This window comes from Apiospora kogelbergensis (assembly GCF_038363985.1).
Source record: "Apiospora kogelbergensis strain CBS 113332 chromosome Unknown utg000006l_segment0_segment0, whole genome shotgun sequence".
NCBI classification, from domain to species: domain Eukaryota; kingdom Fungi; phylum Ascomycota; class Sordariomycetes; order Amphisphaeriales; family Apiosporaceae; genus Apiospora; species Apiospora kogelbergensis.
Genome location: NW_027117423.1, coordinates 4,397,016 through 4,423,345, shown reverse-complemented (window position 1 = coordinate 4,423,345; position 26,330 = coordinate 4,397,016). Strand labels below are relative to the sequence as shown.

The 26,330-nt window shown below is 55.3% G+C and overlaps 10 protein-coding genes across 10 annotated transcripts; 4 read left to right on the top strand and 6 right to left on the bottom strand.

Moving 5' to 3' along the window:
• Positions 1-589: 589 nt before the first annotated feature.
• Positions 590-1,281, bottom strand: PG998_010264 (uncharacterized protein; the record flags this gene model as incomplete). The annotated part of the gene is made up of 2 exons (XM_066877080.1): positions 590-729; positions 1,008-1,281. 2 exons carry the CDS (start codon positions 1,279-1,281, stop codon positions 590-592), a joined length of 414 nt encoding a protein of 137 aa, XP_066729236.1.
• Positions 1,282-1,892: 611 nt separating this feature from the next.
• Positions 1,893-4,129, bottom strand: PG998_010263 (uncharacterized protein; the record flags this gene model as incomplete). Its single annotated transcript, XM_066877079.1, has 3 exons — positions 1,893-3,120; positions 3,178-3,424; positions 3,841-4,129. 3 exons carry the CDS (start codon positions 4,127-4,129, stop codon positions 1,893-1,895), a joined length of 1,764 nt encoding a protein of 587 aa, XP_066729235.1.
• Positions 4,130-4,575: 446 nt separating this feature from the next.
• PG998_010262 (uncharacterized protein) lies at positions 4,576-6,147 on the top strand (the record flags this gene model as incomplete). The annotated part of the gene is made up of 2 exons (XM_066877078.1): positions 4,576-5,293; positions 5,453-6,147. The coding sequence occupies 2 exons, from the start codon at positions 4,576-4,578 to the stop codon at positions 6,145-6,147; spliced, it is 1,413 nt and encodes a 470-aa protein (XP_066729234.1).
• Positions 6,148-6,529: 382 nt separating this feature from the next.
• Positions 6,530-8,173, top strand: PG998_010261 (uncharacterized protein; the record flags this gene model as incomplete). The annotated part of the gene is made up of 1 exon (XM_066877077.1): positions 6,530-8,173. One exon carries the CDS (start codon positions 6,530-6,532, stop codon positions 8,171-8,173), a length of 1,644 nt encoding a protein of 547 aa, XP_066729233.1.
• Positions 8,174-8,625: 452 nt separating this feature from the next.
• PG998_010260 (cytochrome P450) lies at positions 8,626-10,521 on the bottom strand (the record flags this gene model as incomplete). Its single annotated transcript, XM_066877076.1, has 5 exons — positions 8,626-8,797; positions 8,876-9,042; positions 9,145-9,881; positions 9,944-10,313; positions 10,393-10,521. The coding sequence occupies 5 exons, from the start codon at positions 10,519-10,521 to the stop codon at positions 8,626-8,628; spliced, it is 1,575 nt and encodes a 524-aa protein (XP_066729232.1).
• A 1,369-nt stretch (positions 10,522-11,890) lies between these two features.
• PG998_010259 (RNA-dependent RNA polymerase) lies at positions 11,891-15,971 on the bottom strand (the record flags this gene model as incomplete). Its single annotated transcript, XM_066877075.1, has 5 exons — positions 11,891-12,895; positions 12,956-13,244; positions 13,349-13,770; positions 13,831-14,781; positions 14,856-15,971. The coding sequence occupies 5 exons, from the start codon at positions 15,969-15,971 to the stop codon at positions 11,891-11,893; spliced, it is 3,783 nt and encodes a 1,260-aa protein (XP_066729231.1).
• Positions 15,972-16,861: 890 nt separating this feature from the next.
• Positions 16,862-17,589, bottom strand: PG998_010258 (uncharacterized protein; the record flags this gene model as incomplete). Its single annotated transcript, XM_066877074.1, has 2 exons — positions 16,862-17,395; positions 17,470-17,589. 2 exons carry the CDS (start codon positions 17,587-17,589, stop codon positions 16,862-16,864), a joined length of 654 nt encoding a protein of 217 aa, XP_066729230.1.
• Positions 17,590-18,542: 953 nt separating this feature from the next.
• On the top strand, positions 18,543-19,333 carry PG998_010257 (uncharacterized protein; the record flags this gene model as incomplete). The annotated part of the gene is made up of 3 exons (XM_066877073.1): positions 18,543-18,668; positions 18,763-18,899; positions 18,979-19,333. 3 exons carry the CDS (start codon positions 18,543-18,545, stop codon positions 19,331-19,333), a joined length of 618 nt encoding a protein of 205 aa, XP_066729229.1.
• Positions 19,334-21,442: 2,109 nt separating this feature from the next.
• On the top strand, positions 21,443-22,136 carry PG998_010256 (delta-endotoxin CytB; the record flags this gene model as incomplete). Its single annotated transcript, XM_066877072.1, has 2 exons — positions 21,443-21,462; positions 21,575-22,136. The coding sequence occupies 2 exons, from the start codon at positions 21,443-21,445 to the stop codon at positions 22,134-22,136; spliced, it is 582 nt and encodes a 193-aa protein (XP_066729228.1).
• A 531-nt stretch (positions 22,137-22,667) lies between these two features.
• Positions 22,668-26,262, bottom strand: PG998_010255 (uncharacterized protein; the record flags this gene model as incomplete). Its single annotated transcript, XM_066877071.1, has 4 exons — positions 22,668-24,275; positions 24,433-24,843; positions 24,931-25,053; positions 26,008-26,262. The coding sequence occupies 4 exons, from the start codon at positions 26,260-26,262 to the stop codon at positions 22,668-22,670; spliced, it is 2,397 nt and encodes a 798-aa protein (XP_066729227.1).
• Between the last annotated feature and the right edge of the window lie 68 nt (positions 26,263-26,330).

The window sequence follows — 26,330 nt, the reverse complement described above, 5'->3', positions numbered from 1 at the left end:
AAGTGGATGATGTTTCGGTGGTGGAAGACTGCTCCGTTGTTGTGGAAGGCTCGCTCGTGGGACTGGGAGGCTGCGTTGCTGGCGGGTTAGGTGATGGGTTAGCCGGGGGATTAGGCGACGGGTTAGACGGGGGATTAGGCGGCGGATTAGGCGGCGGGTTCGGTGGAGGATTAGGTGGTGGATTTGGCTGTGGATTAGGAGTTGGTCCCGGAGGATTGGGAGGCGGAGGAGGCGGAGGAGGCGAGGGTGAAGGAGGAGGCGGCGGAGGCTGCGTGCCTGGTGGTAGAGGTGGAACTAGCGGAGGGGCCGTTGTGCTCGATTCTCCGGTACTAGCAATACCGCTTTGACTAGATGAGGACGGAGTCTGCGTGATGGATGTTATACCAACAGCGGAAGAGCTAGACCCCGGGCCCGTGAAAGATTCGCTTGATGCAATAGCTACCGAATTGGAGGTGCTTGAGCTAGACGAGAGGTGTGAGTTTGACTTAGATGAGATTGTCGAAGATGCTGTGCCGGCAGCGGAGGAGGTAGCCCTGAACTTGTAGACGATTCGTTTGGTGTCGAAGACGCGGAACTGGTGGTAATTGAGCTAGATGCAAGCTGCGATTTCGAGTTGGAGAACACTGTCGAAGATGCTGTACCCGTTGCCGGAGAGGTCGATCCCGAGTTCGTAAAAGATTGGCTTGTTGTCGGAGATGCCGTATTTGAGGCAATTGAGCTGGACGAAAGCTGCGAATCCGATTCAGAGGAGGCTGCCGGATACGACCTAACACTGCTTGAGCTAAGCTGGACAGAGTTTGACCGGGTGGAGCTTGGATCTGTCGTACTACTTGACGAGTAGGTAAATGCTGTGACACCGGAGGAGCTAACTGGTCCAGAAATGGAAACGGTTGGAATGGTAGTAGAAGAGTTTGTGTACGTCGAAACAGCCACGGCACTAGAAGTTGTTAAGCTGGGGGAAGTTCCATTTGCCGTGCCAGAAATAAGGGGGAAAGAAGAGCTCGAACCCGTGGAACCCGATTTGGCGGTGCTTGACAGGTTAGGGGTCGACTTATCCGTCGTTAAAGCAGTAGGAGGTAACGAGGGATCGGGCCAGTTTGCCGTGACGGATCCGTAGACCTCGCGGGTGTATGTGGTCGGGGTTCCGCGGACGTAGGTGACGACAACCTGCTCGGTCCAGACAAGGGTATCGGTGGCGACGTCGATCGTCGAAACCGGGGGTCGGAAGTTACGATATCGGAGACACCTAGCGTGCTCGCCGACAGCACGGCTAGGAGACATGTCCACACTCGCCGGGTGGGTAGCATCTTCGTCGATTCTTGTGCCATTCTCGTAATGTTGTGTTTAAAAATGCGCCAGAATGTTTAAGGCAGAAGAAACAAATAGGAGGATCGTGAGAAACACGAAAATATTTATAATGAGGTTGGTAGTATTGAATATATCATTAGAAGGAGCATTGCATAACATAGAAGACACATACCGTGTCATACCCCCTAGTGATATTGTCATACTTGTCGTCGCCGCCCCGTTGTAGCGACATCTCAATATCCGTCGTTACGAAGCACGCTAATTATAGTTGACACTGTATTGTGCTCCTACGTATTTGCATTCAATGGAGCCTCCTGTAGCTTCTATATGATTGCTCAATGAGTGACGCTCATTGAATAAAGATGGTGAGGCATTGAATGCCCAGCCATGAGTCGCGAGCGATAATAGTTGTCGTTACCGCCAGGTCCATATTCAATGCGCTTACTTTGTGACGTGTGCGGCAAAATGACACACGAACACGCTTCCATACCCATCCAAGGATCCTGTCTAGGGCCGACGTACAATAAAACAATCTACTGTGTTGATTGCGCATTTGTTTGACGTGCATAAGCACACGACGTGCTTTATCTAAACAACCTATCGCCCGCCGCGACTTCCCTCAAAATGCCGACCTCCTCCAACTCAGCAATCAGCCCCAACAGCACCTCGTCCATGCCGCGAGGCACCAGCAAGGAGATGGCCACCGGCAAGTGCGCCGAGGCCCCGGTGACCCGGGACGTGAACTCGACCTCGCCGAGGGGCACGACGTAGTCCGGACAGCCGGAGCCGTAGCTGAGCGAGTAGACCGAGAAGCCCTCCCAGAACAGCTTCCCGGGCTCTCGCCGCGCCACCTCGTCGCGGTACTGCGGCCGGCCCCACGCCTGCGGATACACGAGCAGCGGTATCTCCTGCACGGCCGTCTTCTCCGGACCGCCCGCGTCCTGGTCCTCGTCGCCCCGCGTCCCGCGCCTCGCCGGCGCGGGCAGGAGCTCCGTCTTCACCCAGGTGCCGAAGACGTCCAGCACGTCCCTCGCGCGCTCCATGGCTTCGTCCGTCACGTCGGCGCCGTACTCGAGCCGCGCTCTGGTCGTCGGCTCGACGAACGGGCGGCCCCGGCCCGGACGGCGGCTCTGGAAGTCGTGGACGAAATCCAGGTATTCGTCGTATGCCATCGACCCGTACACCAGGTTCGGGTACATGTTGGCCGTGTACTTGGCCAGGTCCGCGTCCGTGCTCTCGGGGTCCGGGCGGGTTTCCCGCCAGCGGCTGTAAAGGTCGACCACTTGTCGTTGCACGTCCAGGTGGGCTTCCAAGCGGGAGAGGAAGATTTCGAAAATGTTCGCCGCGGGGATTTGGGACTCGAGTGGGGCGGCGTCGGGGTGCGGGAAGAACTTGGGTGCGGACGTCGGTGCCTCCGAGGAGGGTTCGACGGCGTAGAGGAGCTTGAATTTCCATCTTTTCTTTTCTTCAGCCATCAAACCCTCCACTTCCTCGGCTACTCTCCATATATCTCCATCCATCATAACCTTGCCCACAGAAGAAGCCACCGAGGCGGAACGCGTAAAGATCCCGATGGTGTCAAATTCGCGAAAGCAGACCAGTGTCCCGAAGGTATTGATGGCATTTAGAGACGGGCGAATCCCAAACAGACCGTTGACGCCCGCCGGGTGTCGAATTGAGCCCCCCGTATCGCTGCCAACGGTGAAGTCAAGCCAGGGGTAGCTAGCACATGCGGAGGCAGAGCCCGAGCTGGAAGACGACGGTTTTTGCCACCCATCACCTCTTGGATTGGTGGGCGTGACCTCCTCGAATCTGGGGACTTCGTGTCAGCGGTCCGTGCTAATGCAAGTAGGGGAGACTGCAACGCACCGCTCGAGGGGATCCTGTCCATCGCACCACTGGGTGCATCGCAGCTTTCCGACCAAGACAGCCCCTGCGTCCAGAAGAAGCTGAATGCAGGGTGCCGTTTCGTCTGGCGGTGGATACAGAGAGCGATAATCCTCACTCCCGTTGCCCGTCTGAAGCCCGGAAATGTTTATGTTGTCCTTGACTCCAAAACGGAGGCCCGACAGCGGGCTTTTGCGGGTGGGCTTGCCGGAATAGGCTCTGGACGGGACTGGTATCAACTACATAGATGGAGATAAGCAAGTGGCTGAGCCATGATGGTATCCATATAGGGGGGTAGACTTGCATCAGAGACTTGCAACCGGTTGAATGGCACTTTGTATGAATTCGGCACAATGCCACGTATAAAGGCATTGCTTGGGTCGGGCATCAGCCGTGAGACTGGGTACAAGTTTCCGGTGGCGGCATGGACTGCATAAGGACCAGGGGGATGGCCAGGCCGCCTGGCACATGGACGACTAGGGCATTTGACAATTCGGGCTGGACTGGCTGTTTGCCCTTCGGGTCATTGGAGGGATAAATTGCCACTGGGAAGATTCTTAACGTTTTGTTTATTGCGAATCAAGGTACACAAAGTTGTGAATAAAGGTTGGTAGGTGCCAATTGGGCCTTCTCTGGGATACTTACGGGACATAAACCCTGGAGACCACACATCGTCCTCAGCAAGCTTGGCTAGCATCTCGGCGGTAGCATCTGTCCCAGTGGCGATATCGTCGCCGAAATATGTCGCCGGCAAGAACTCGCAATGCTGGAATGTTTGTTCAAGAGTGGCGATATCCTCAGCATGGAGGAGGTAGGGCTTGCCATCTACATTGATGATGGTGGTGGTGATGCTGCGGCTGCCTGAGCTGACAGTGCGATGGACAGTGTCCTGGAAAGTGGCCTCTTCTGCGTCGAGTTTAACCCTTTTGGACATGGTGGCTGTCAACGTGACAAAATGTGATTGCGTCTAGGGAATGACAAGGCAATGCAGCAGGAAGAAAATAGAGGTTTTGTTTACGGCTGAGTACTCACCAAGGAGGGTGGGTGAGATGATGAGAACGAACGGGGAGACGGCAGGCGGTGTTGTCAAGAATTCGGTGGGTCCAGCTGAATAGACAACCAATCTTAGGGCTCTTAGGGGGGGTTGTGGCGCCGATTCACTGCATACAGGCTTGCTGACGTCCCGGTCCGATTGGTTCGCGTATCATCAATCACACCACCAGAACACCCAGACTTGTGCCTCCAGATGCAACGCATGGATCTTGGCAACAAAGTAAGGACGCCTGGTACTTGTTGTTGCATGTTAAAAAGATGGCGTATTCCCATTTCTTGAGGTGGGCATTGACCCCCTGGGACGGCATCCGTCTTTGTACCTGCACAATGTCGCTACGTCCACGGAGCAGTAGGAGTGGCCAAAGTCCCAAGCGAACAGCCCAGTCGCGCATGTCGGCTGCACTGCCTACCACTCTCAGCGGTTTGCTGTACCACGACACCGCCGAGAAGGCCTATCTCAACGACTATGGGGGCGGTACCAGCCACTTCTCCAAGTCTTCAGTGGCCGATGTGTTTGAGGTGCACGACGGAAAAGGCGGCCTTCTCCGTGAGCGTTTGGGTGACGATGAGATGCGCGATTGGCTCACGTCTGACACCAAGGCGCGACTGAGGGTACTCTTCATCGATGCCCTTCCCGAACAGCCAGACTTGCTGCCCGTCACCGAGACTCTGTTCAGAGAGACAGTGGCAGCGTTTGACATCTCCCCACGGTTCATCGACAACCTGGGCCGACAGCACATGCCCGGTCGCGAGATTCGGCACCGCCCCGACGGGTCGAGGAGACACGAGATGTGGTACACGACGGTTCTGAGGAGCGACGGAACGAGCCTCAGCTATGGCAGCGCCAATCCGATCGCGGAACTCACTCGGCAATTCGGATACTGGCAGAGACTTTGCGTCTGGGCTGATGCTCGTCAACAGCGGAGAGGACGAGAGCAGGGCATATCCACAACGTACATGATCTTGCGCTGTCCCCGCGAGATCAAACAGGCCCTCGCCAACACCTTTTGGGCGAGCCTGGCCTCAAGCTTCTTGAGCATCCCATGTCTGTTCATGCATTTGTCATGGACAAGATAATTTTGCTTTCGTGGGATTTCATTGCACACTGCTCTGGCCCTTTGTACAATTGGGTGCGTCTCTTTTTGTTACCGCACTGCTGAATCGGCGACTATGTCTGCTAACATCAGCGATCAGGAAAATAAAGCTTCAGAACTTCAAACCCCAAACGACTACGCCGAACGCTTGCGCGCATTCCTCGCGCTGTCTCGCCAGATTTACCAAATCTCCACTGACTACGACATCCTTTCAGCGAGCGTTGAGCACCTCAAGTTGCAAAGCAAATGGTTCACGGATATGTACCTGAAAGAATATGCCGGTGACGGCAATGACTTGGAAGGTCGCGATACCCACGGCGCCATGGACGACATCTTTGGCCAGATGCCCCACGAGGTCAGTCTGCTGCGGACGTATTCGAACCTGTATCTCGAGCGCAGCAAGATCGGCATCGACGAGTGCTACGCCCTGACGAACCAGCGCGACAGCGAGCTCAACATCGGCATCGCGCAGGCGTCCAACCAGGACAACCGGTCGCTGCGCGTCATCCAGATCCTGTCGGGCGTCTTCCTGCCCGCGTCCTTCGTCAGCGGCATCTTCGGCATGGGCTTCTTCTCCACCTCGGACGACGGCGCCGTCTTCGTCGTCAACAGCCGCTGGTGGATCTACCTGGCCGTCGCCGTGCCGCTGACGTCCGTCGTCCTTGCCGTTATGGTGTACTACAAGTGGCGCGATGGGAACGGGGCCGAGCAGGACTGGAGTCGACGCATCAGTTTGGGGGCGGCAAGCGACGCGGATCTGGAGGCTGCCTCTCAGCGGATCGCGTCGGGTAAAAAGAGGCGGTGATGGGGAAATGGTAGTGTCTCTGCCAAGACCGCTTTTGCCGGGTTCGTCAACCGTCAACCGACAGGGGGGCCGAAGAAGGCAGAAAACGAGGGGTAAACATTTACCCCACACTGGCCCTCAGCACCCAAAGCTATCGTGACGTTACCCCACGTCCAAAGAGAATCGGGTTCATCTTCAGCCGCTCAAGTGCCGAGCCAGCATACTCCAAGTAGCAATGAGTCGCTACACCATCTCCCTCTCGGGAGTCTGTCTTTTTGGTCTTTTGATCTTCGACTCAATCGATTGATCGAAAACCTCCAGTGAGTGTTTCTGGTGTTTGGCTGCATCAACATCCACCCTTCACTGTCCCCCCCTCCACCTCGCACTCCCGCAACCGCCCAACATGTCCACCCCGGGGATGCTCGCGGTAACCATGCAGCCGCAGCCCGACCTGCCGCCCGCCCAGTTCCACGAGTGGTACAACAACGAGCACGGCCCGACGCGCCTGCGCATCCCGCACATCTTCGGCAACGGCCTGCGCTACCGCGCCGCCGACGGCCAGCAGCCCGAGTTCCTCGCCGCCTACGACGTGACGCGCATGTCGCACCTCGAGACCGAGACCTACACGACGCTGCGCGCGAACCGCTCCGCCCGCGAGGCCGCCACCATCGGCCAGGTCGACGTGACGCGCCACTTCTGGGACCTCGTGTCCGAGACCAAGTCGCCGCTTTTCCTGCCCGTCGAGCAGCTGACCGACGACGAGGCCGCGGGGCTGGTGCTGGTGGTCGTCGAGCTCGGGCTGAAGGACCACCCGGACGCCGAGGCGGAGCTGCTGAAGTGGTACGGCGAGGAACACGTCGGCATGCTGTCCAAGGTGCCCGGCTGGCTGCGCACGCGCCTCTTCAAGACGTCCGTCCTCGATACCCGGGGCGGCGCCAAGACGGTCTACTACGGCCTCCACGACTACGCCAAGGAGAACGGCCTCGGCGGCGAGGAGCACAAGGCGTCCATGGCCACCCCGTGGCGCGTGAAGGTGACGGACAACTACGCGACGCTGCAGGGACGTCGCATCTGGTCGCTCTTCTACCTCTTCGGGCCCGCGCCGCGCGACTTGTCGTCGCTTTCGGAGTTGCCGGCCGCCACGTCCTCTTTCCAGTCGGCCGACGCCAAGACCAAGACGACCAACCTTGATAAAAGCCCGGTCATCGAGTCATTCGTGACCATACCGTCTGACGGGCTCGTCATCCCCTACCGCCTCGAAGGCAACCCGGACCCTAAGGCGCCCGTCATCGCGTTCTGCAACTCGCTGCTGACCTCGCTGCACATGTGGGACGGCTTCGTATCTATCCTAAAGGCACAAAGGCCGCAATACAAAATTCTACGCTACGACTCTCGGGGCCGCCACGCCGTGCCACACCCTCCTCAGCCCGCCACGCTCGAGATGCATGCCGACGATCTCGCGGGTGTCCTCGACGCTCTGCGCATCCCGCGCTTGGCAGCTTTGGTCGGCGTCTCGATGGGCGGGGCCACCGCATTGCGGTTTGCCCTGCGCCACGGTCCCCGAGTGGACAAGTTCGTGGCGTGCGACTTCAACGCCGCCTCGAGCGCCGCCAACACCGGCGCCTGGAAAGAGCGCATCGCCCTGGCCGAGAGCACGGCCACGCTGGACGACGGGAAGACAGAAGTACCGGGCATCCAAAAGCTGGCCGGCCAGACGGTGCAGCGCTGGTTCCACCCGAGCACCAGCCCGGAGACGGTGCGCTGGATGACGGACATGGTCGCCGCCAACGACGTCGAGGGCTTCCGCTACGGCTGCCAGGCGCTCTGGGACTACGACATGAAGGAGGAGATGCGCCGGTGCGCCGTCCCGGGCCTGCTGGCCGTTGGCGAGGGCGACGGCAAGGGCGCCCTGGTCAAGGCCATGGACGGGTTCCGGGGCAATCTGGGCGAGAAGGGCGCGGAGTTGGCGGTCGTGCCCGAGACGGGCCACTTGCCTATGGCGGAGAACCCGCAGGCGTTTTGGGATAAGGTACAAGCTTTCTTGTGAGGGGCCCTTGCTAGCCTGTGTAGATAGCTTCAGGGTGCTCGGTATAGAATCATAATCGCAAGAATGTGAGTATGTAATTCAAATGACTGCCTAACTACCACCGCCCGTCCTTCCTGACACAGTGTCCAGCAATCTCCTCAAGCCATGTCTCGTGGTTGGTAGTTATATCATCGCTCGCTGTCACATGTACCGCGCTCAGTGACTGCCGATGTCGTAGGATCCAGTCACGGAATGTCACCATACACGTGCACCTCAATCGTATGATGAATACCCATGGTAAGCAACGCTGGAACCATAATAAAACCATAACAAAAGAGACCATTCCTGTTGAGTTGAGAGCTTGATATTGAACTTGGAAAAGAAAGAGAGAATAACAAAGAAACAAGCGTATAATCCCGCTGGCCAACTGCAATCAAATCCCATCTCTCCGAAGACCCCCTCGCCTATTTCCTTCATTCCTGATTCGTGACAGCTCTAGGCACGAAGCAAACGTCGAGGGCAGGCTTCGCCCAGACGGCCCACGACTGATTGCGGTCGTACCAGTCCTCCATGCCCGGCGCCAGGGCGATGTCGAAGTTCCACAACAGGCGGGCCATGATCAACCGCATCTCCGCGTACGCGAGGCTTTTGGAGACGAGACGTCGTTAGCTAACTAATAGTCAAACTTGCGATGGGTGTTGTTGGGGTGGTGGCCAAACTTACTTTTTCCCGATGCAGTTCCTGGGGCCGACAGAAAAGGGCTGCACGCCCGACAGCATGTCGTTCTTGAACTCGTCGTCGCCGAGCCAGCGCTCCGGGTGGAACTCGTCGGGCTTGTGGATGTACTCGGGGTTGTGGTTGAAGACCCACTGCCAAACCTCGATCACGGTCTGCAAATCCAAGGTCAGTCAGTCTTACCATATTCCCTCTATCATCTTCAACATCGACAGAAAGAAAGCCGAAAGAGAAAAGAAAAAAAGAAAAAAACGTACACCGCCGGGAACGTGCCGGTCCACGATCTGGTCGCCGCCAGGCATGATGCGGCGCGGCATGGAGCCGACGGCCGGCGGGAAGAAGCGCAGCGACTCCTCGAGGACGGCGTGGAGGTACTTGAGCCGCTGGGTGCTGACGAGGTCGATCTCGTCCTCGCTCCGAAAGCTGGTGCGGACCTCGCGCGCGAGCTTGGCGAGCACGGCCGGGTGCGTGCCCACCAGGTACGTGGCGCCGCACAGCAGCGCGGCCGTGGTCTCGGAGCCGGCGATGATGAGGACGGCGGCGTTGGCGACGAGCTCGGCGTGGCTCATCTCGGCGCCGTGCTTGCGGCTGTTGGCCACCATCTTGCCGACCAGGTCGGCGCGCTCCGTCGGCAGGCTCAGGCGCTTGTCCACCTTCAGCTCCGACAGCTGGTCGTGCTCCTGCATCTTGCGCGCGAACGCCCGCGGGATCAGGAACAGCGGCAGCAGCTGGCCGATGAACTCGAAGCGCAGCAGCGCCGTGATCATGGTCATGGACGTCAGCGCCTCGAAGATGGTCGCCACCCAGGGGTGGTACTGGCCCCGCGCCAGGCCGTCGAAGGGCTCGCCGAACGCCAGGTCGCCGACGATGTCGAACGTGGCCCAGTTGTACCACTGCGTCACGTCGAGGGCGCGCCGGCCGCCGTCGCAGTTCTCGCGGAGCCGCTGGAGCAGCAGGTCGACGTAGCCCTGGATCAGGGGTTGCTGCTCCACCACTTTGCAGAAGCGCGTTAGCAGTTTGCCAAAAAGAAAAAAAAACAATACAGAGGGGACGTACTGGCTTGCGCTGAGAAGGCGTGCGACATAACGCGGCGGACGCGGGCGTGGTCCTCGCGGTTTGCGCCGACGATGCTGTGCCGGAAGTTCTTGTAAGCCAGCTCGTCCTTGGCATTCTCAGGCTTGCCCTTGCGGTGGCCCTGCAGGTGGTGGATGGCGTCCGGGTGGCAGACGGAGAGGATGTCGGGCGCGACGCGGACAAAGGGGCCGTGGCGGGCGTGCAGGTCGCGCAGGCGCCGCACGCCCCGGCCCGAGTGGTAGTTGCGCGTGTACGGGATCCGCGTCATGGCCCAGAGCTTGGGGCCCGGGAAGTCGCGGAGCGGGTGGAGGAACAGGTTGTACAGACAGTAGCATGTCGCTAGGGCGAGAAGCTGTGGGCGGTAAAGACATTGTTGGGCCAAGTCAGTCATCTTCCCCCCTCATCAACGGAATCCCGTTTCGTCAACTTACCATGCTACCCGCCGCGGCTGCTAAGTGCCCGGCAGCCGACCAAGGGTTGCTCTGCACATTGTATCGTAGCTGTGCCGCGAGGCGGATTACCTCGGGCGAAAGCGAGGCTTTCACAAATTCTTGGGACATCTTGGGTCTGTAAACATATATCGGTGGCCAGTTTGAGTTTTGATTCGGGATCTCTTGGTAGTCAGGAGCAATGTGCCACAAAACAAGTTCTCTGGTTCAGCGATCGCGACCCTCGGTATTTATATGTGCATTCAAGAGCTGCTTTCTAGCCATCTTCTCCTCTGCACTCGGCTCTGGGGATCCGGTCCCCGAAGCCTACAATGCTGCCAGTGGTTTCACCAAGAGCGAACGCGCATCCCCCCATACGACGAAGCCATGGCTATGACGAAGCATGCGGCTTCTCGTCTCTGAAAAATCAAGTCACAACGGGACGGTATAAGAGCCCGAAGATGGATCCCGGCACTTCTCTGGCCTGGAGTGCTGTATCATGCATGGCTACTCTCTTTGTGATTGGTCGTGACGTCGTGATGATACCTCACCTCGAGCTTGTATATTAGTGGTATGGGTTGCTATTGAGAATGTGCCAGGGTTGCATTACTTCCTATTCTACCCGCATACACCCCATGTCGTCCCTGTACTAGGCGCGTGGGTGGGTCGTTGGGGTCAACTATCGTGGCGAGTTGGGCTTGGCCATCTGTCCGAGGACTAGGCGTTTCCCAGACCTCAAAACCTTTGGGATTCTTTCGAATCTCGACTGTTCTCTGCCCCTATGAAAACTCTGGTAAACCCGCGGCTCAAGCCCTATTGCCAGCGACAGAGCCTCGTCATCAACGCTGCATCTGCCGTCACTTCTGTTCTCCCATCACCGAAGATTGCACTTGGAACACCACGCTCCTACAGGCCTACTCACCACATGAGCCAATACAATTAATGGGATTGCAGTGGTCATCCTTCGTGGCATGGCGTTTGTGAGTGATTGGATCGACTGCCAAATTGCCCTTGACGCCTCACAAACTGGCCCCGGAAAGGTTGGCCGGGGCTACTAGAGATCCCAGACGAGTTTTCACGTGGTTTGGTCTTAGCTTTGAGTGAACAAGGGGCGCTGGCACTGGCGCTAGACGGCGACCGTTGAGCAGTGGAGAAGCGGGAGGGGGTATCTCGGGGACTATTTAGTAGACGGAGAATCTTAACTTCCCGAGGACGGATAAAGATCTGACCAAGTGTAGCAAGATATGGCAGCCAGGATCGGAAGTGGTGTGGTGGACGCGCATGCCAAGACGCAGATGGCTTCCCGGGTTTTCATGCACAGAGCCAAAATGGTGGAGACGTCGCCTCCCTACTCAGAATGAATCATGGTGTTGGCCGGAGATTTATATAAACACCGGCAGTACCCGCTCCCGATACCCATGAACCCTAGTTCTCTGCTAGACTCACTTTTGAACAGGGGTTGCAGTTACATGGGATAAATAGCTCTAACATCATCTCTCCATCAGTTCCACGCTCCAGCCATTATCTCGGCGTTTCGCAGGGCGATATCCAGCTCTCTCGTGAGACAGGATGCCGCAACCACCGGAAAGCTCTGGAATCCATTGTCTCCCCCATTCTGACCCCAACGCCCGCCACTGCGCTTCTTCTGCCTACGCCGACCAACGTGGAGACAGGCCAGGCTCAGCTCCAGTGCTGCCAGGGGATGGTAGTCCAGCCCCACCGTACTGGCTACGTCCTCGCCGTCCGCCTCCAATTCCTCGTGGCCCTGCTTGTTCTTGCGGATGAGAGCCACGGTCGTCTTGGCCATACGATCGAAAGCCTCTTTCAGCTTGATCGATCGGTCCCGTTGGCGTGGCGTCTGCGCGCCCGACTTGTTGAAGATGTTGCCTGTGAACACTTCGAGCTCCGTGATGGGCATCGATGCGTGCTCCGAGTAGTCCATGGTGATGCTGTACATCATGTCTTCGTACGTTTCCCGGATCTTCAGTGCTTCGCTCTCGTACTGCTTCCAGTTGACCTCGCCCAAGGTCTCGAGGCACTCTCCTTCAACGAACAACAGGAGCGCATCCCACACAGCCGGCCCGGCAACGCGCTTAGAGTTGACGCGGACCGTCTTATGCCAGATCCTCTTTTCGTCAATCGCCCGGTAGAGGACCCCAAGGATCTTGTTGGATTCGTAGTAGATGAATTGAGGACGGTCATCTTCTTCGTCATCGTCATCTCCCGCGGCATCCATGGTCTCCGACTCGAATGAAATTTCGGTTCGGCTCTTAATGTTCATGGGTGCCGAGGGCGCCATGAAATCCGGCCGAAATCTGTTGAACTTGATAGCACGTAGCTGAGCCATATCAACGGCTATTCCCGTCTTGGAATAGTCGACAGCGGTAGACGACATCTCGGCCAACTTCTTGCACTCATCGGCTACCGTGCCGGCGTCCTTCTGGTCCGCCAGGACCATATGTTTGTTGGCAAGAAGCCCCAACTGATCAGTGGCCATAAATTGCACCTGAAAGTATTGTTAGTCACCATGATATCCCGAGAGCACCCGGTGTTTGGATTAACTTACGAAGAATTCGGTCATATCTTCTCGCTGGACCACTCGGCCAATGTCGTATGGAGTAACACGGGGGTACTCGGCGGGTTTGAATGTGAGGGTTTCCTCATTGATGGCACCTTCATCCCAAATCACACTGAAGATGTCTCCGTCCAGGTCACCGCCGGAGAGTTGCGAAGGCATATCGCGTTCTCCTTTCTGCGAAAACACAATGCAGTTTTGAAGTGATCGTAAGGGATGATCATCGGGTGGAATCACGTTCGTGACAATTTGGATATCGCCTGGATGCATTGCAGGAGACCTGGTTCACGATGATGTCAGCCTAATAAATGGGGAGAATGATCGCGTCAACCGCCTCGAAGGCAACAGCACTATTGCCCACGATTGGGGACTGGGGAAACCTACCGGGTTACCAGCATCTGGCGACGATCTAGTTTCATGAAGTCGGCTCTAACAGCATCAGACTTGTTGAATGTGACGAACACTTCATCTTCGGCGAGGAAACTCGTCTCGTCGCAAATTCCGAACAAGGTCACACCCTCTTCGATAGGAATTCTAGCCTTGTGTTTCAGCAGTCTCAGTTCACGCAAAACGACCGCCTCGACAATAGAGCTCAAAAAACGGTCTTTCTTGTAGTCGATTTCATTTCGATCCAACCACCTGATCAATTGCGCAAAGCGAACTTGCTCTCCAATCCTCTGCCGCCGGAGAAACTCGACCGTGTTGATGGTGTGTGCCGTGATCAGACTGAGGCGATTGAGCTCTCGGTTCTGGTGCTCGATGAAAAAGTCGTTTGAGACTTTCATGTCTTCCATAATCTTGATCATCTATGTGGTGAGAGAGGTTTGGTCAGCGTTTCTTCAAGGAAATGAGACTGTAGTACTCACTTGGCGGTTCAGCACCAAAGGGATTGGCTTGTTAGCGCTATCGCAAATCTCGAGGTTGTCTTTATCGTGTGTCTCAAATTTGACCATGGAGCCACGAACCATCATCTTCCGTCCAGTTAGTCGGGTATCTAGTGCTACCATGCCCTTCGCTCCACCCCAGCGGATCTGGAAGCAAGTTGGAAATGACTTGCGTTGAGGCATGGTTTGTTGCAAAAGGTCCACAACCTCCTGTGAAATCGTGCCGACGCCGTCGGTAAACATGTGTTCGTTGCCTTTGGAATCAACACGAGTAATGTCCGAAATCATGTGATCACTGACTCCATTGGCGGTCAGGTCCAAGGCAAAAGGCGTCTCGGAGAAGGCTTGGCCTATGCGCGCTGCGCATCGTGCTGGAGAGTAGATATTTTCGAATCTTCCAAGATGCGAGATGACGGTGAAGTACGTCTGCAGTGTAGACTCGAAGAAGAAGGGGGCCATAAACCAAGCAGAGTGGCTGCGCAGGGAAGAATGCGAGAACCCAAGGAAGGAGTAGTGACGGCCGCCAATAGCAAAGCCCTCCTGGAACACGTCCTTGAACCGTTGGTAGATAGCTTCATTGCTGGCCTTGGGATTGTATCGGAGATTCTGACCGTCTTCATCGCTGAACTGGACTCGGAGGAAGTATTCGACGTGATTGGGGAAGCGTCTCAGGACTCGGTTCTTGGCTTCCAGCTCAGGCCCGTGAAAGGTCAAGCCGGTGGACGACACTTGGGCCTTGAAAACCCAAGTAAGATTGTCGCGGGCCCGCTCAGAGACGAATTGGGCGGCTACATCTTCCTGGACCAATTCCTCGAGCGAGCAAAGATAGTCCCACAGGCTATCCGGCTCGAAAATGGTGGGGTCCACACCAATTCCAGGAAAAGGAATATTGGGAAAGAGTCGTTTGATGGCTTGGGCTGAGAATGGGATCTTCTGCATATTTTATTAGCAAAAGGTCTTTAGAATGGAATTGCCTACGCGTGCGATGTCCGTTGTGTGTCTCTTACCGTGGTCTGTGAGGTGGCATTCACACCATCGTAGTAACCCGCTAGCCGACGGAGAATCGTATCCACGGTCCAGGGCAAGAGGTAGGCATTTTGGACCAGAGCCTGAAGTTGGTATAGCACGTCAAATGGCATCATCTTTGAACATTCCGAAATAAGATCGTTAAATTTCTTGATGCCGCTGGCGATACTCTGCTTTCCCTGAATAGCGGTGACAACATTCTGGTGGCCAACCGAGAACAGATCACTGCTCCTCAGGGTTTCGATATTGTATTGAAGATCCGCATGGAGGACGGAGAGGCGATAAACAAGACACTGTCCAATGAATTGACCGTGATCGGCATTGCCTTGTGGGATTTTGGTCAGCCGGTCCCTGGTAGGCCCTTTGGGGCCTTTCTGGCTGAGGAGACGAGCCATAGCAGCATCAAGACTGACATCGTTTCGTTCAGCAAAGATGCGAGGCACCTCCCAGAGAGTCAAGGTGAGCGCTGGTGGTGTCGAGGAAGTGACCATGGTCTCAACAATACGGTAAGGGATCTCCAGACGAACCCAGGCTCCAACGTAATCAGTATAGGTCACGGTGAGCTGGTACTTTGAAAAATTGGCGATTCCTTGATACGTGTTCCAGTCCACCTCGGATACATAGACCAGATCGCCTGTCTGTTGGTCGAATGTGTAGTACCCGCAGGAAAGGCCAACGCTCTGCAAGTCAAATGCAAGCTTCATGCTTTTGGGTTGCTCATCTTGATCGGCAGCTTTCTTGGACTTCTTCTTCTTTTGGAGGTCATTGGAAGCTTTCTGTAGGGCCTTTAGATGGAAGGGGTCGGGTTCCTGGCGGCCTCTGTGGCAGAAGATGCGCCCGCCAAACAGGTACAAGCGGGCTTTCTGCTTGGTCTTCCCGTTGCGGCCGATCTGGCCGGGCATGTCGTGAGCACCGTGGTGCTGAAGGAAGGACTCGCCATGGTGGGCATGCAAGAAGGTGATGGTGCCATTCTTCGTCTTTCGTTGCTTGTTGCAGGCCCAATCTTGGATGCCGAGAGCTGACAGCTTGACGGCGAGCTGGGTCTTCAGAGCCTTGTCGGTAATGTCCTGTGGAAGATTGGAGAGGAAGACGTCCATGACGGGCAGGTGTTGCGCATTCTTCGAATTGAAAGTCAAAACAATTGCATCGCGGTGATTTGAAATTGAAAGTTGAATTGGCAAATGCTGCCGGCCACTTCTGCGTTGGCAATCTGCAAGCTGCCGTGACAATCAACACCAATTGAGGTTTCCGTTGACGACCAGAATGTGTAGGATACTGCCACTCCAAACAAACACTTCAACGTACCTGCTCGCAGTGAATGAAAAACAGCGTACCTAATCTCAGCGGAATGAACAGCTTTAGCCGCTGCTCCCAAGAGAAGAGTGGTCGCAATTATCTCGCATTCTTTGAAGGATTTGGAGGGTGTGAGATTGCCAAACAAAATGAAGGTGGGGTCGCACTGCAAAAGCCTCTGAAGCTTCTGAAGCAGTTGCGAGCCCCGCATCCACAGTGTTTTTGACGACTCATGAACCCATCAATCAAATCAATCAAACCGGCAACTGGCGATTGGAAAAGATAGAATAGCACAAATATCAATTTTGGTAGATTTCGTGCTCTAACCCTCATTGTTGTAGATGCAATGGGGACCAGCCTGCCGCCTGGCCACTTTCGGTATTCTCGGCCTTGGCTGACGGTGCCGCTGACGGATAATGCCAACCTCACCCCGATCCAGCTCCGCTAATGGCCCGACAATTGCTGATATCATTAGCATCGTAGACCTACACCATACATAGTCATTCCTGGGCAGCGGAACGTTTGCATTGGACTGTGTCCCAGCTGCTGCTGCGATTATGGTGTGCTGTATTGACTACTGCTATTCGCATCCCAACCCGAATGACATTGCTGGCTATACGAGCCACATGTAACAGTGTAGTCGGAATGTCTAAGCTACCCTCCGGCTCATCTCCACCCTTGACTTGACGGCGGCCTAGCTTCCTGTGATATTCGCCAGCGACCCTTTAGCCTTCTGCACGAGCGCCGACATGAAGCCATCCTTGCCGACCTCCCCGGCAACAAATTCCCGGCAGTCCCAAAACCTGCACTGCTCGGCGGCAAACCGGCCCTCCTCCATCCATTCCTTCCGGGGCGGGAACGGCGACTTGTCAAACGCCAAGCGGAACTGGTATTTCGGGCCGCGGAAGGGCTGCTCTTTGGTCAGGGAAAGGGCGGGCTCGGCGAAACGGCCGCGTTCCAATCTGGCGTGGAAGGTCTTGGGGAGGAACGCGGCTTCCGTCAGGGCCTTCTCGTTGACCAGGTCGCCGTCTTGGAAATGGTCCTTGAGGAGCGGGTGTACTCGTCGTGTGAGTGTGATTTCCACGTCGAATACGCTCAGTTGCTGTGCGACGCTGCTATCTTTGGCCTTGTGGCCGAGGTCGACGGATGCGTCTAGGGCGCCTGACGTCTTGAGCTTCCACTCGATCTCGACGGCGATGAATACGGATAGCTCGGCCCCCGCGCGTAGCTTTAGAAAGGTACCAATGAGCTTATGGATCTCGGGACTGGGGAGCAACTCGTCAGGGCGCTGTATTGACCTACCGTGCCGGTCCCATCTCGGCTGAAACTAATCGAGCTGAACGGCCTTTCATCCCAGCTCCATAGCTCAGGATCGCAGAGGACGGAGAGCACAGTGGCTTTTGTGTCTCTCGATTCAGGCATCTCCTTTTCCGATCCAGACATTTGACAGTTGGAACGCGTCTGTAGGAGTTGGCTATGCGACTGCTCCCAGGTTGGGAAGTATGCTCGATTCCTCACGTGGGTGGACGATAAGGTGGGTAGAAGGACAACAACAAAATGATACAGGACAAAAAATAACAAAACTCATTCCTCGCCAAAGATATCATTCATGCCCGGCCCGTAGAGTAAGCATTTGAAGCTGATAATAATACAGTAACGAAATTGACGTCACAGAAGACTAAAATAGCAGGCTGCCTAATTGCCCAGACCTGTTGGAGCTAACATACGAAATCAACAGGCACAGCCCCAGGTGAGTATGGCTGGTGATTGGCGCCACAAGTGCCAAGATACCAACGCCCACTGCCCCTTAGCCCCTGTCCCCAGATTACCAGGCACCATCTGTCGTTCTATTTGTCCCTGGCCAAATTCGTTTCTGAGTAAGAGCGACTCTCGGCATGTCTATTTTGATACCCTGACAGCTACACACCATCCCGTAGTGAGCCGCGGCCTGCATGAACTCGGAGCCGCGTAAAGGCGAAGAGCCTCGTAGTAATCGGCACCAACGTGCCGGGTGTTCTCCTAAGGAAAAAAAACACTCAGCGTGCACTCGTGCAGCCCTCATGTCGCTTATTTGGTAGCATAATTAATCAGCCTCGAGCACACAGCCCAGTAATCCATCGTGAGCTGACTTGATCACTAACACCCGCAGGGAAGTAGTGAGGCATCCATCTTCAGATACCACGCGCCAGTGACTGGATATCAAGCTTCGACATGGTGATTATATATAGGGGGGATTGGATGCACGTCTTCTTACCTTCATTCGCTCTTCATCCACACTCAATCACCATACTCCTCCTCAGTCGTGCACCATTCTCCAACGCCCCTATCCTGTTCATTCCACCGCATCCATAGCAAGCAAGTCCATTTTCATCAAGATGTTGTTCTCCAGCACCGCCGCCCAAGCCTTCCTGTTGACTCTCGTGGGCACCGCCCTCGCAGGGCCGGTCGACCTGTCGCCCCGCGCCGAGAAGGTCATCATCGGCTACCGAACCGCCTCGGAGGTGAGTTGTTGTTATTGGTCCCGCGAAAATAATAACCCCCTTCCGGCGGGAGGTATCCAAGCGTGTCGAACTAACCAAAATAACCCGTTGCTAGGCCGAGGCGAAGGACATCAACAAGTTCAAGACCATCGTCTACAACAGCGGCAAGGCCACCGGCGGCAAGCAGAACGGCGACGGCGTCTACCTGTCGCAGAAGCTTGGGGAGTGGCCTCGTTCCAAACTCACCGACCAGTAAGTTCCCGCTATTACCCATTTCTTTCTCTCTCTCAGGTAATCGTTCGGTAAATCACTCACACGCGTGTTGCCATAGCTACTGCGTCGTGCGCGCCGACAAGGCCAAGGTGGAGAAGGCGGCGAAGGCGTGGATCAAGCAGGACGTCAAGTGGGACGAGAAGTCGGTGCAGAAGGCCATCAAGGACCTGGACAAGAAGGCCAAGCCCGCCTCGACGCTACGCCTGTCCAAAATCAAGGGCAAGAGCTACCTGCAGATGGTCATCCCCAAGAAGATGGTCGGTACCAACCTCAAGTTCACCCACACCAAGGGCAGCCTCGACTTCGAGGCCGAGTGCAAGACCGAAGAGGAATGGAACAAGGGGTCCAAGCCCGCCGACGTCGACTGGAAGAGCGGCATCTTCAAGAAGAACGTCAAGGGCTCCGAACAGTAGATGGGTGTGTAGGAGGGCTGGGATGGCAGGAAACAGGGCGGCGCTGAAATATTTTGGGGTTTAGGTTTCGAAGAAATGGTGAACTATTGGTTTCTGACTGAAAGGCGATTCGCCAGGGTGCTGCATTGACCTACCGTGCCAGTCCCGTCTCGGTTAAAGCTGATCGAGCTGAACGGCCTCTCATCCTAACCCCATAGCTCGGAGTCGTAAAGAACGGAGAGCACAGTGGCTTTTGCATCTCTTAATACAGGCATCTATCAGCTGGTTCTTGTCATTTAGAGTTGGATATGCGATCGCTCCCAGATCGGGAAGCAGAGCTGTCGGCGCTACTGTGGGAGTGCAGCGTCGGAAATGTAGCAATGGCTTACTAGCGCGACTAGCGGGCCAGGTAAGCAGGTCTAGAATGCATCATCATTTGCGCGGAGCCAGTTCCGCGCCATTAGGGCTAACATCCAATACCCCTGTTGCCCGTGAATTCCGCGGCTACCCTTTGGTGATGTCTGCTTTCCAATGATGTCTGCAGATCCCCCGTCAGCTGCGGGGTTTGCGGGAGCGTCCGTAGGCATGGTTAGTTCATTTGCCTAAACAGGCATCTGCATCTGCTGCTCGGAGTTCACAGTGAGGCAGGGGTGGAAACGTGGCTTGCAGTTGGCGAGCTGGATGTGGTAATGCACCGGACCAAGCGGATTATGCTATCCGCCTAGCTACGCATCGGCAAACTAGCTGCCGCCAGTGCATGTAAGGCGTAAATAACGTGCTGCATGGCGGTCCATAGACAGTTAAACCAAGCTTGAGTGCATGGGCGCGGCCGGTGAAGCACACATTGAGAACCACGTCGTCGAAGGCGTTAGCGACCGAGCTGAAATGTTCACGACACGGACGCTGTGACAAGGGAAGCAAGCGCTTGCTTCTGATTCGACTAATAATTAACTATGGCACTTCTAGGGGCGCTGGGCTTCTGTCCCTCCGCTCCTTCTGGGAGGGTGATTCGTTCTTTTTGTCTCTTAGCCGCTATATCCTTCGGGAATGTCGTTATCCGTTGGGCCGATATGCATGCCTTCGTTGGTATGCGTGTGACAGACGCGGAAGAGCTGGGTGTGATATTATTTCTATTGTGCTTTGCGACTGCTCATTGGTGATGAAGAGGGTGATCATCCTTTCGGTGGCCAGTGCCTTTCCAAGGCCACACATGGTTCGTGGACAAGCTCAGGTGCGAGTTTGGGTTCGGGCCGTTCTTGTGAGCATCTTGCACGCGTCATCGGTAGTCTCCCTGGACAAGAGCAGAGCTAGGGTCCACAGGTTGGGGGAGTGGGAGGCGACAAGGGACGGGCTCCAGGTACATGTAGACACGCTTAATTAAAATAGATGATTAGGTACAAGACTTGTTGGATACTTAGGGCACTCCTCAACTTATCAAATTCACATATAATGAAGACTACAAATAAACTGAGGCCTCCAGGATTCAGCTATGTTTGAATTAATAGCCTTTCGGGGTTTCTTTTAAATAGCATCACTACAAGGTCAGTAAAAGGGCCAGAATCTAAAGAATAATAGCCTATAGATCTGATAAGGCTTATGCATCTCGCTATGTCCGAATAACTCGTTCTAACTCCAGACATATGTGTATATACATAGAAAGAAACGTAGTTACAAATTCTAGCGTAGTTGGGACATGTGAAGCGAAACATTAAGTATGGGTGTTTTATGAAGATGAACTCCCCAATAGGGATACTCACGTACACCGAGAAGATTTTAGAGTTCGTTAATCTATGAATAGTCTAAGGTTCCATCGACATGGGCATGATCTCACTCTTGGCCCTTTGACAGGGCTGCATCCAATGGAGTCTAGACTACATTTCAGCTGTCAATCTTAGCTTTTCTTTGCTCCGCTTGCATGCGTCTGAAGCGATCATGCACATCCGACCCTTTCTCCAGCCGAAGCAGCGTAATGCCTAGTGGTGTTCGTTTCCTCTGCGGTAAACTCGGAGGGGACCTGGATATATAAAAGGGAGGCTATTCCTACCATTCTGCCCAACCAACACTTTCACTCCCAACAATTTCTTTCATACCAACTCACTTCTAACAATTTCACTGAAACCTGTTGCCACAATGTCCGACGAAAAAGAAGCGTACGTTCACCAAAAATCACCTCCGTGATTAGACCCCTCTCTGACTGCATTGCGCTCTAGCCACCGAGTTTGACTCCTTCTCCAAGCTCCCTCCTTCCCTCACCACTACCAGCCTCCAGGTGATGAAGTTCGCCGGAACCTACCTCAAGTTCGAGACCGACCCAGACACCAAGCAAGACACACGCTGGTTCGACTGGAGCTCTTTCACTGCCTCCATCAACAACTACACAGGCGACGACCTCACCTTCGACAAGTACAAGAACACCGTCATTGCTAGTAAAGAGAGCACCGTCTCGACCATGGTCGAGAAGATCGTCAAGTTCCTCCTCGATGCGCTCAGTCTTGTTCTGGACGAGACCTATATCAAGGCGCTCACTTCCACCATCGAGGCGACATTCACCAACTTGAAGGAGAAGTCCTCCAACGGATTCTTGGACTTTAAGAAGTCGAAGAACGGGCAGAATTCGTCTTGGGAATATCGTGTCCAGTTCGCGTTTCCTAACCCGGACTTGTCTGATTTCTTCTATAGTTTGGTCACAACAATCAAATTGGAGGCGAATGTGTCTGACGAGTCGGAGTGGTGGGGTCTGGTTGGCTCCTCGTCAAAGAATTTCTCTGCAACGATCGATGCCATGCAGCTGGTCGTGAGGAAAGGCTTCAAGAAGCCTAACTGATTACGATTATGGGAAGTGGAATCATTACATTGGCTCGTTCAGTTGTTGGTTCCTTTGCCAACTCATCAGGCGCGTATAGGGCTAGACTATTACCTACTGTCAGACTACCCTAGCACATTCTTTCTTTTTTGCTCTTTGGTTCAATGAAGGTATAACCCAACAGAAACGAAACCTTATAATAATGACTGTTTACATCTGAGCACGCAACTAAGTGGCCATTATACCCAATAGCCTGAAAACTCTTGTATAACAAATCTCTCAATCGACCGAACTCAAATAGGCTGAATAACCTCATGGCAGCTTCCATCGGAGAGATCTTGGCAGACCATTGCCGGCAGCTGACGGGCAGAGGGGACGAGGATGCAGTATCATTTTATGATGGAGGTGTTTACGCAGAGCCTCGGGGCTTTCTTTCGTTGATATGAAATCTATGGAAATGATATTAGAGTAGTAAGGGGCAAAGTATTTAAAATGAAGTGATAGAAAACCCAAGGTACATAAAGACAGTAATTCGGCCATTTCAGCCCACCACTAGGGTTTGTGAGACTGTTGTAGCTCAAACTTGGTCCCACCCGTCACGAAGAGCGATGTGTTACTGGGGACCGCCTCGCCATTGACGGCAAACGTGGAATCCTCGAGCCCGACGTGCAGGTCCCGTGGAAGGCGTACCGTTCCGGATGTGCCCGCGGGCGCGTTCACCTCGATGCTCAGCAGGCCACCAAGGGCATCGTCGAAGCCCCACTGGACATAAACGGTTCCCGCCGGCGTCTGCACACGCCCGGCAGCCGACGTCATACCCAATGTTACGGGCGCCACGTCAAACGTCGCCCAGCCCGGCTGGGTTGGCCGCGCGCCGAGGACGTATCGGGTCAGCTCCGCGGTGGGCCCGGCGGACCAGCCGTGGCAGAGGCTCGTGGAGAGGCCCAGACCCGGCCGGCCCGCGGCGTCCAGCGTCTCCCAGAAGGTGCCCGTGTAGTTGGCGTTTTGGGGGTCGGCCATGGGCGCCCACAAGGTCTCCAGGAGCTCCCTCGCCTCCTCGTGCGCGCCGGAGCTCAGGGCGGCGCGGAGGTGGTACGCCGAGGCGTACGGGCTGATGTACGGCTGGAAGCCCGCCGCGGTGGCGCCGGATGAAAACGCGAGCGGCCCCGCCGGAGTCATGAGGCCGGCCGAGAGCGTGGAAAGGATGGCGTCGGCGGAGTGAGCCGGGTCCAGATTGACGCCGGCCAAGATCGCAATGGCGTTTGCGTCCTGCGCGTATGCCGTCCGGAGATCCTCGGAGACTACGTAGGCCTTCAACTCGTCGCTCCATAATTGGCTGTCGATTGCGCGTCTGAGCTCCTCCAAGCGCTTTGTATAGATATCCGTATTCACTCCACCGTCGGCGAGGACGCGCAAGCTTTCTTGCAGGGCATAGGCGTAAACAACGTTGAACTTTGTCACGACCCCAGATTGCTGCGGGTCGTAGTAGTTCCAGTCACCGCCGATGGACGGGTCGGAAACGTTGAAAAGGCCATTCGCCAGTGTCTGCGAGTCGGCCCAGTCCAGCATCTTCTGGACCTTGGGCGCCCACAGCCGGGCGAACTCGACGTCCCCTGTGTGCAGGTAGGTCGAGGCCGCCGCGTTCAGCAGGTTGAACGAGTAGCCGATCAGGCCGGTCACGTTCACGTCCAAGCCGCCGGCCAGCGGCGACTGCTGGATCTTGGCGTTCGGGATGAAGAAGCCCGGCGCGGCTTGGTACGAGCCTAGTAGCGCTAAGGAGCCGAGGATGGACCCGACGTTGTGCGTGCTGGCCAGGGCCGCGCCGCCGGCGATGTCCAGGTCGCCTGCGTAGGCGATGCGGTCGCGGCGGGAGCCGTCCACGACGACGGACGCGGGGTTCGTGCCCATGAAGAAATCGGGGAGGAAGCCGCGGTCCGTGAGGGGGTGCTTGAAGTACGTCTCGTCGCCGGTCGGGCTTGTAACGGCGAGATCGCGGAACACGGCGCGATGGCCGAACGAGGCACCCAAGCCGACGGAACCGAAGAAACGCGAGGTCTGCGAGAGCTGCATCACGGGAATGCCGTTTATCGTCACGTCGATCTCCGTCATGGCCACGACAGCGCGCACGGAATGCTCCTTATTGAGTGTAATGCTAAGATTCTGCGGCAGCGCGGTCTCCATCAGAAGCTGATCGAGCATTGTCGATCCTGCATGGGCAGTAATACGCCCAGCCGTGACGTCGCAAGTGATGTAGATGCCCGAATTCAAGGTGTCAGCCAGGACGATGAAGCCGAAGCCCCCCCGCAAGAGGCTTTACCTTGAACTCAACGTTGTAATTCAGGAGTTGGGCAGCGGCCGCGGATCCCAGGACCTGGGGTGCCAGACTGTCCACCAAGGCTCCTTCCGGACTGATTTCCCAGAAGTCGGGTGTCGAGCCCAGCGGGATCTCGGTCATCTGCACGGTCCGGGCCCCAGCAGCCCAGACCGAGTTGAGCATTGTGTCGGAGCTGTGGAAGGAGCCGGGCAGCTGTGTCAGGGGTGTATTGTTGATCCTTGGGTTAACACCTACACGTCTGAGCGTGAGGATGCCAGGAGAGGAGAGATTAAGTTTCTGGTAACGAAAGGCCCCCTGGATAAGGCGGTTGGATCTGTGACCAGCCTCAGTAATGTTGTAACGGTTGACGCGGTACGTGTCCATGGCTGCCGCCAGGGGCAGAGGCCCATCAGACTGTGAGGCAAATTCCCAACGTTAGCTACTTGATATAACGGCGTTATGATAGGTAACTGAGAAAGTAAAAACAGCGACGCTTCCTACCATGTAATTGCCGAGTGCAGCATTAGTTTCCCCATATGAGATCTCGAATGCTGAAGTGTCTCCTTCAGTCGAAAGAATCTCAAAGGCTGGTATACCTTCAATACTACGTCCATAGTCAAGAGTCTTTATGGCGGGGACACCGACCCTAGAGTCCAAGGTTATGGGTACATCGGAAAGAGTAATGAACTGATTATAAACCTCCTCCGTTGAAGGTTCAACTTGTTGATTGAGAAAGTACGACGGCCGCTGACAGACAAGTGCGTGGGCGATTGAAAACAAAAAGGCTGGTAAAACCAAGCCTTGGAGTCTGGCCAACATAATCACAGATTAACAAAAGATGAATAATCGTTGATTAGAAACAAACAAAGGTGAGCAGTAAGGAGGAATCGAAAAAAAGATAAGTCACATCATTATAAATATTTGTTGGTTGTTTCGGGGTCCTATGCACTGGCAGATCAGCTACTCATGGTGTCTGAGAGCCGAGGCTATACTGCCCTACGTTGGATTATGCTGGATGAGAAGCCTGTAGTTGGATGAAGCGAAAACACAGGGGTCAGGGGCTAATGGAAGGATGATGCATGGAGCAGTGTCTAGTTCAACTCCGTAGCTTGCCTTGGACTCAGACCCACAGCCCTGGCTTCTCGCATTAAGCACGAGGCCTTCGTACAAGAGTCTCCAGTCTATACGAAAAGTGCGAGAGATTCGGATTCTCCACAACGGGAGACTAGCATCTAGCAACTTATTTTAACAAGAAGAGTCGTGTACATCAATTGATCCAGCCGACTAAATATGCAACCCATATCCCGCTGAGTAACACCACGTCTTCCGCCGAGGCAGGGCGGTTATAATGGCGCATAGCCTGTATATTGCTACTGGTCAAGATGCCAAGAGTCACACCATTACAGTCGTCTTTGAGCTCAAAGATTTTCTATCACGTTTCGGTCAGCGGGCCGTCGCTTTAGTTACCTTTCTCGGTTCACGGTGGAAAACGAAATTAAAATGGGGACGTCCTACCTCTGTCGCCTTCGTCTTCTGCGCCCAAGTCCATGCCATGTCCTCCTCACCTTCGCGACTGACAAGCGTATACAAGTCCTGTCCGTGCTTTGAGAAGAGTAAGGACGAGCCCCCACAACTCAGGGTGACTTCGCCAGGGTTCTCGCAATCGTCTCGGATATCGGGGCCCACGATGCAGCCGCAGACTGTGGTGGTGCCGCCCAGAGCCATGTCCTCCCTTGTGAGGAAAAAGCCCAGCGAAGGGGTATGTGGTGCCAGAAAGGCGCGAATCTCCATGCTGATACGGGAGGTCCACCAGTTCGCGTACACGAAATCCATCGCTTCCTGCAAATGGCCGTTGGGGTCGTATTGTTGTAGTTGTGTTATAAGCCTTGGACGCAGAAAAT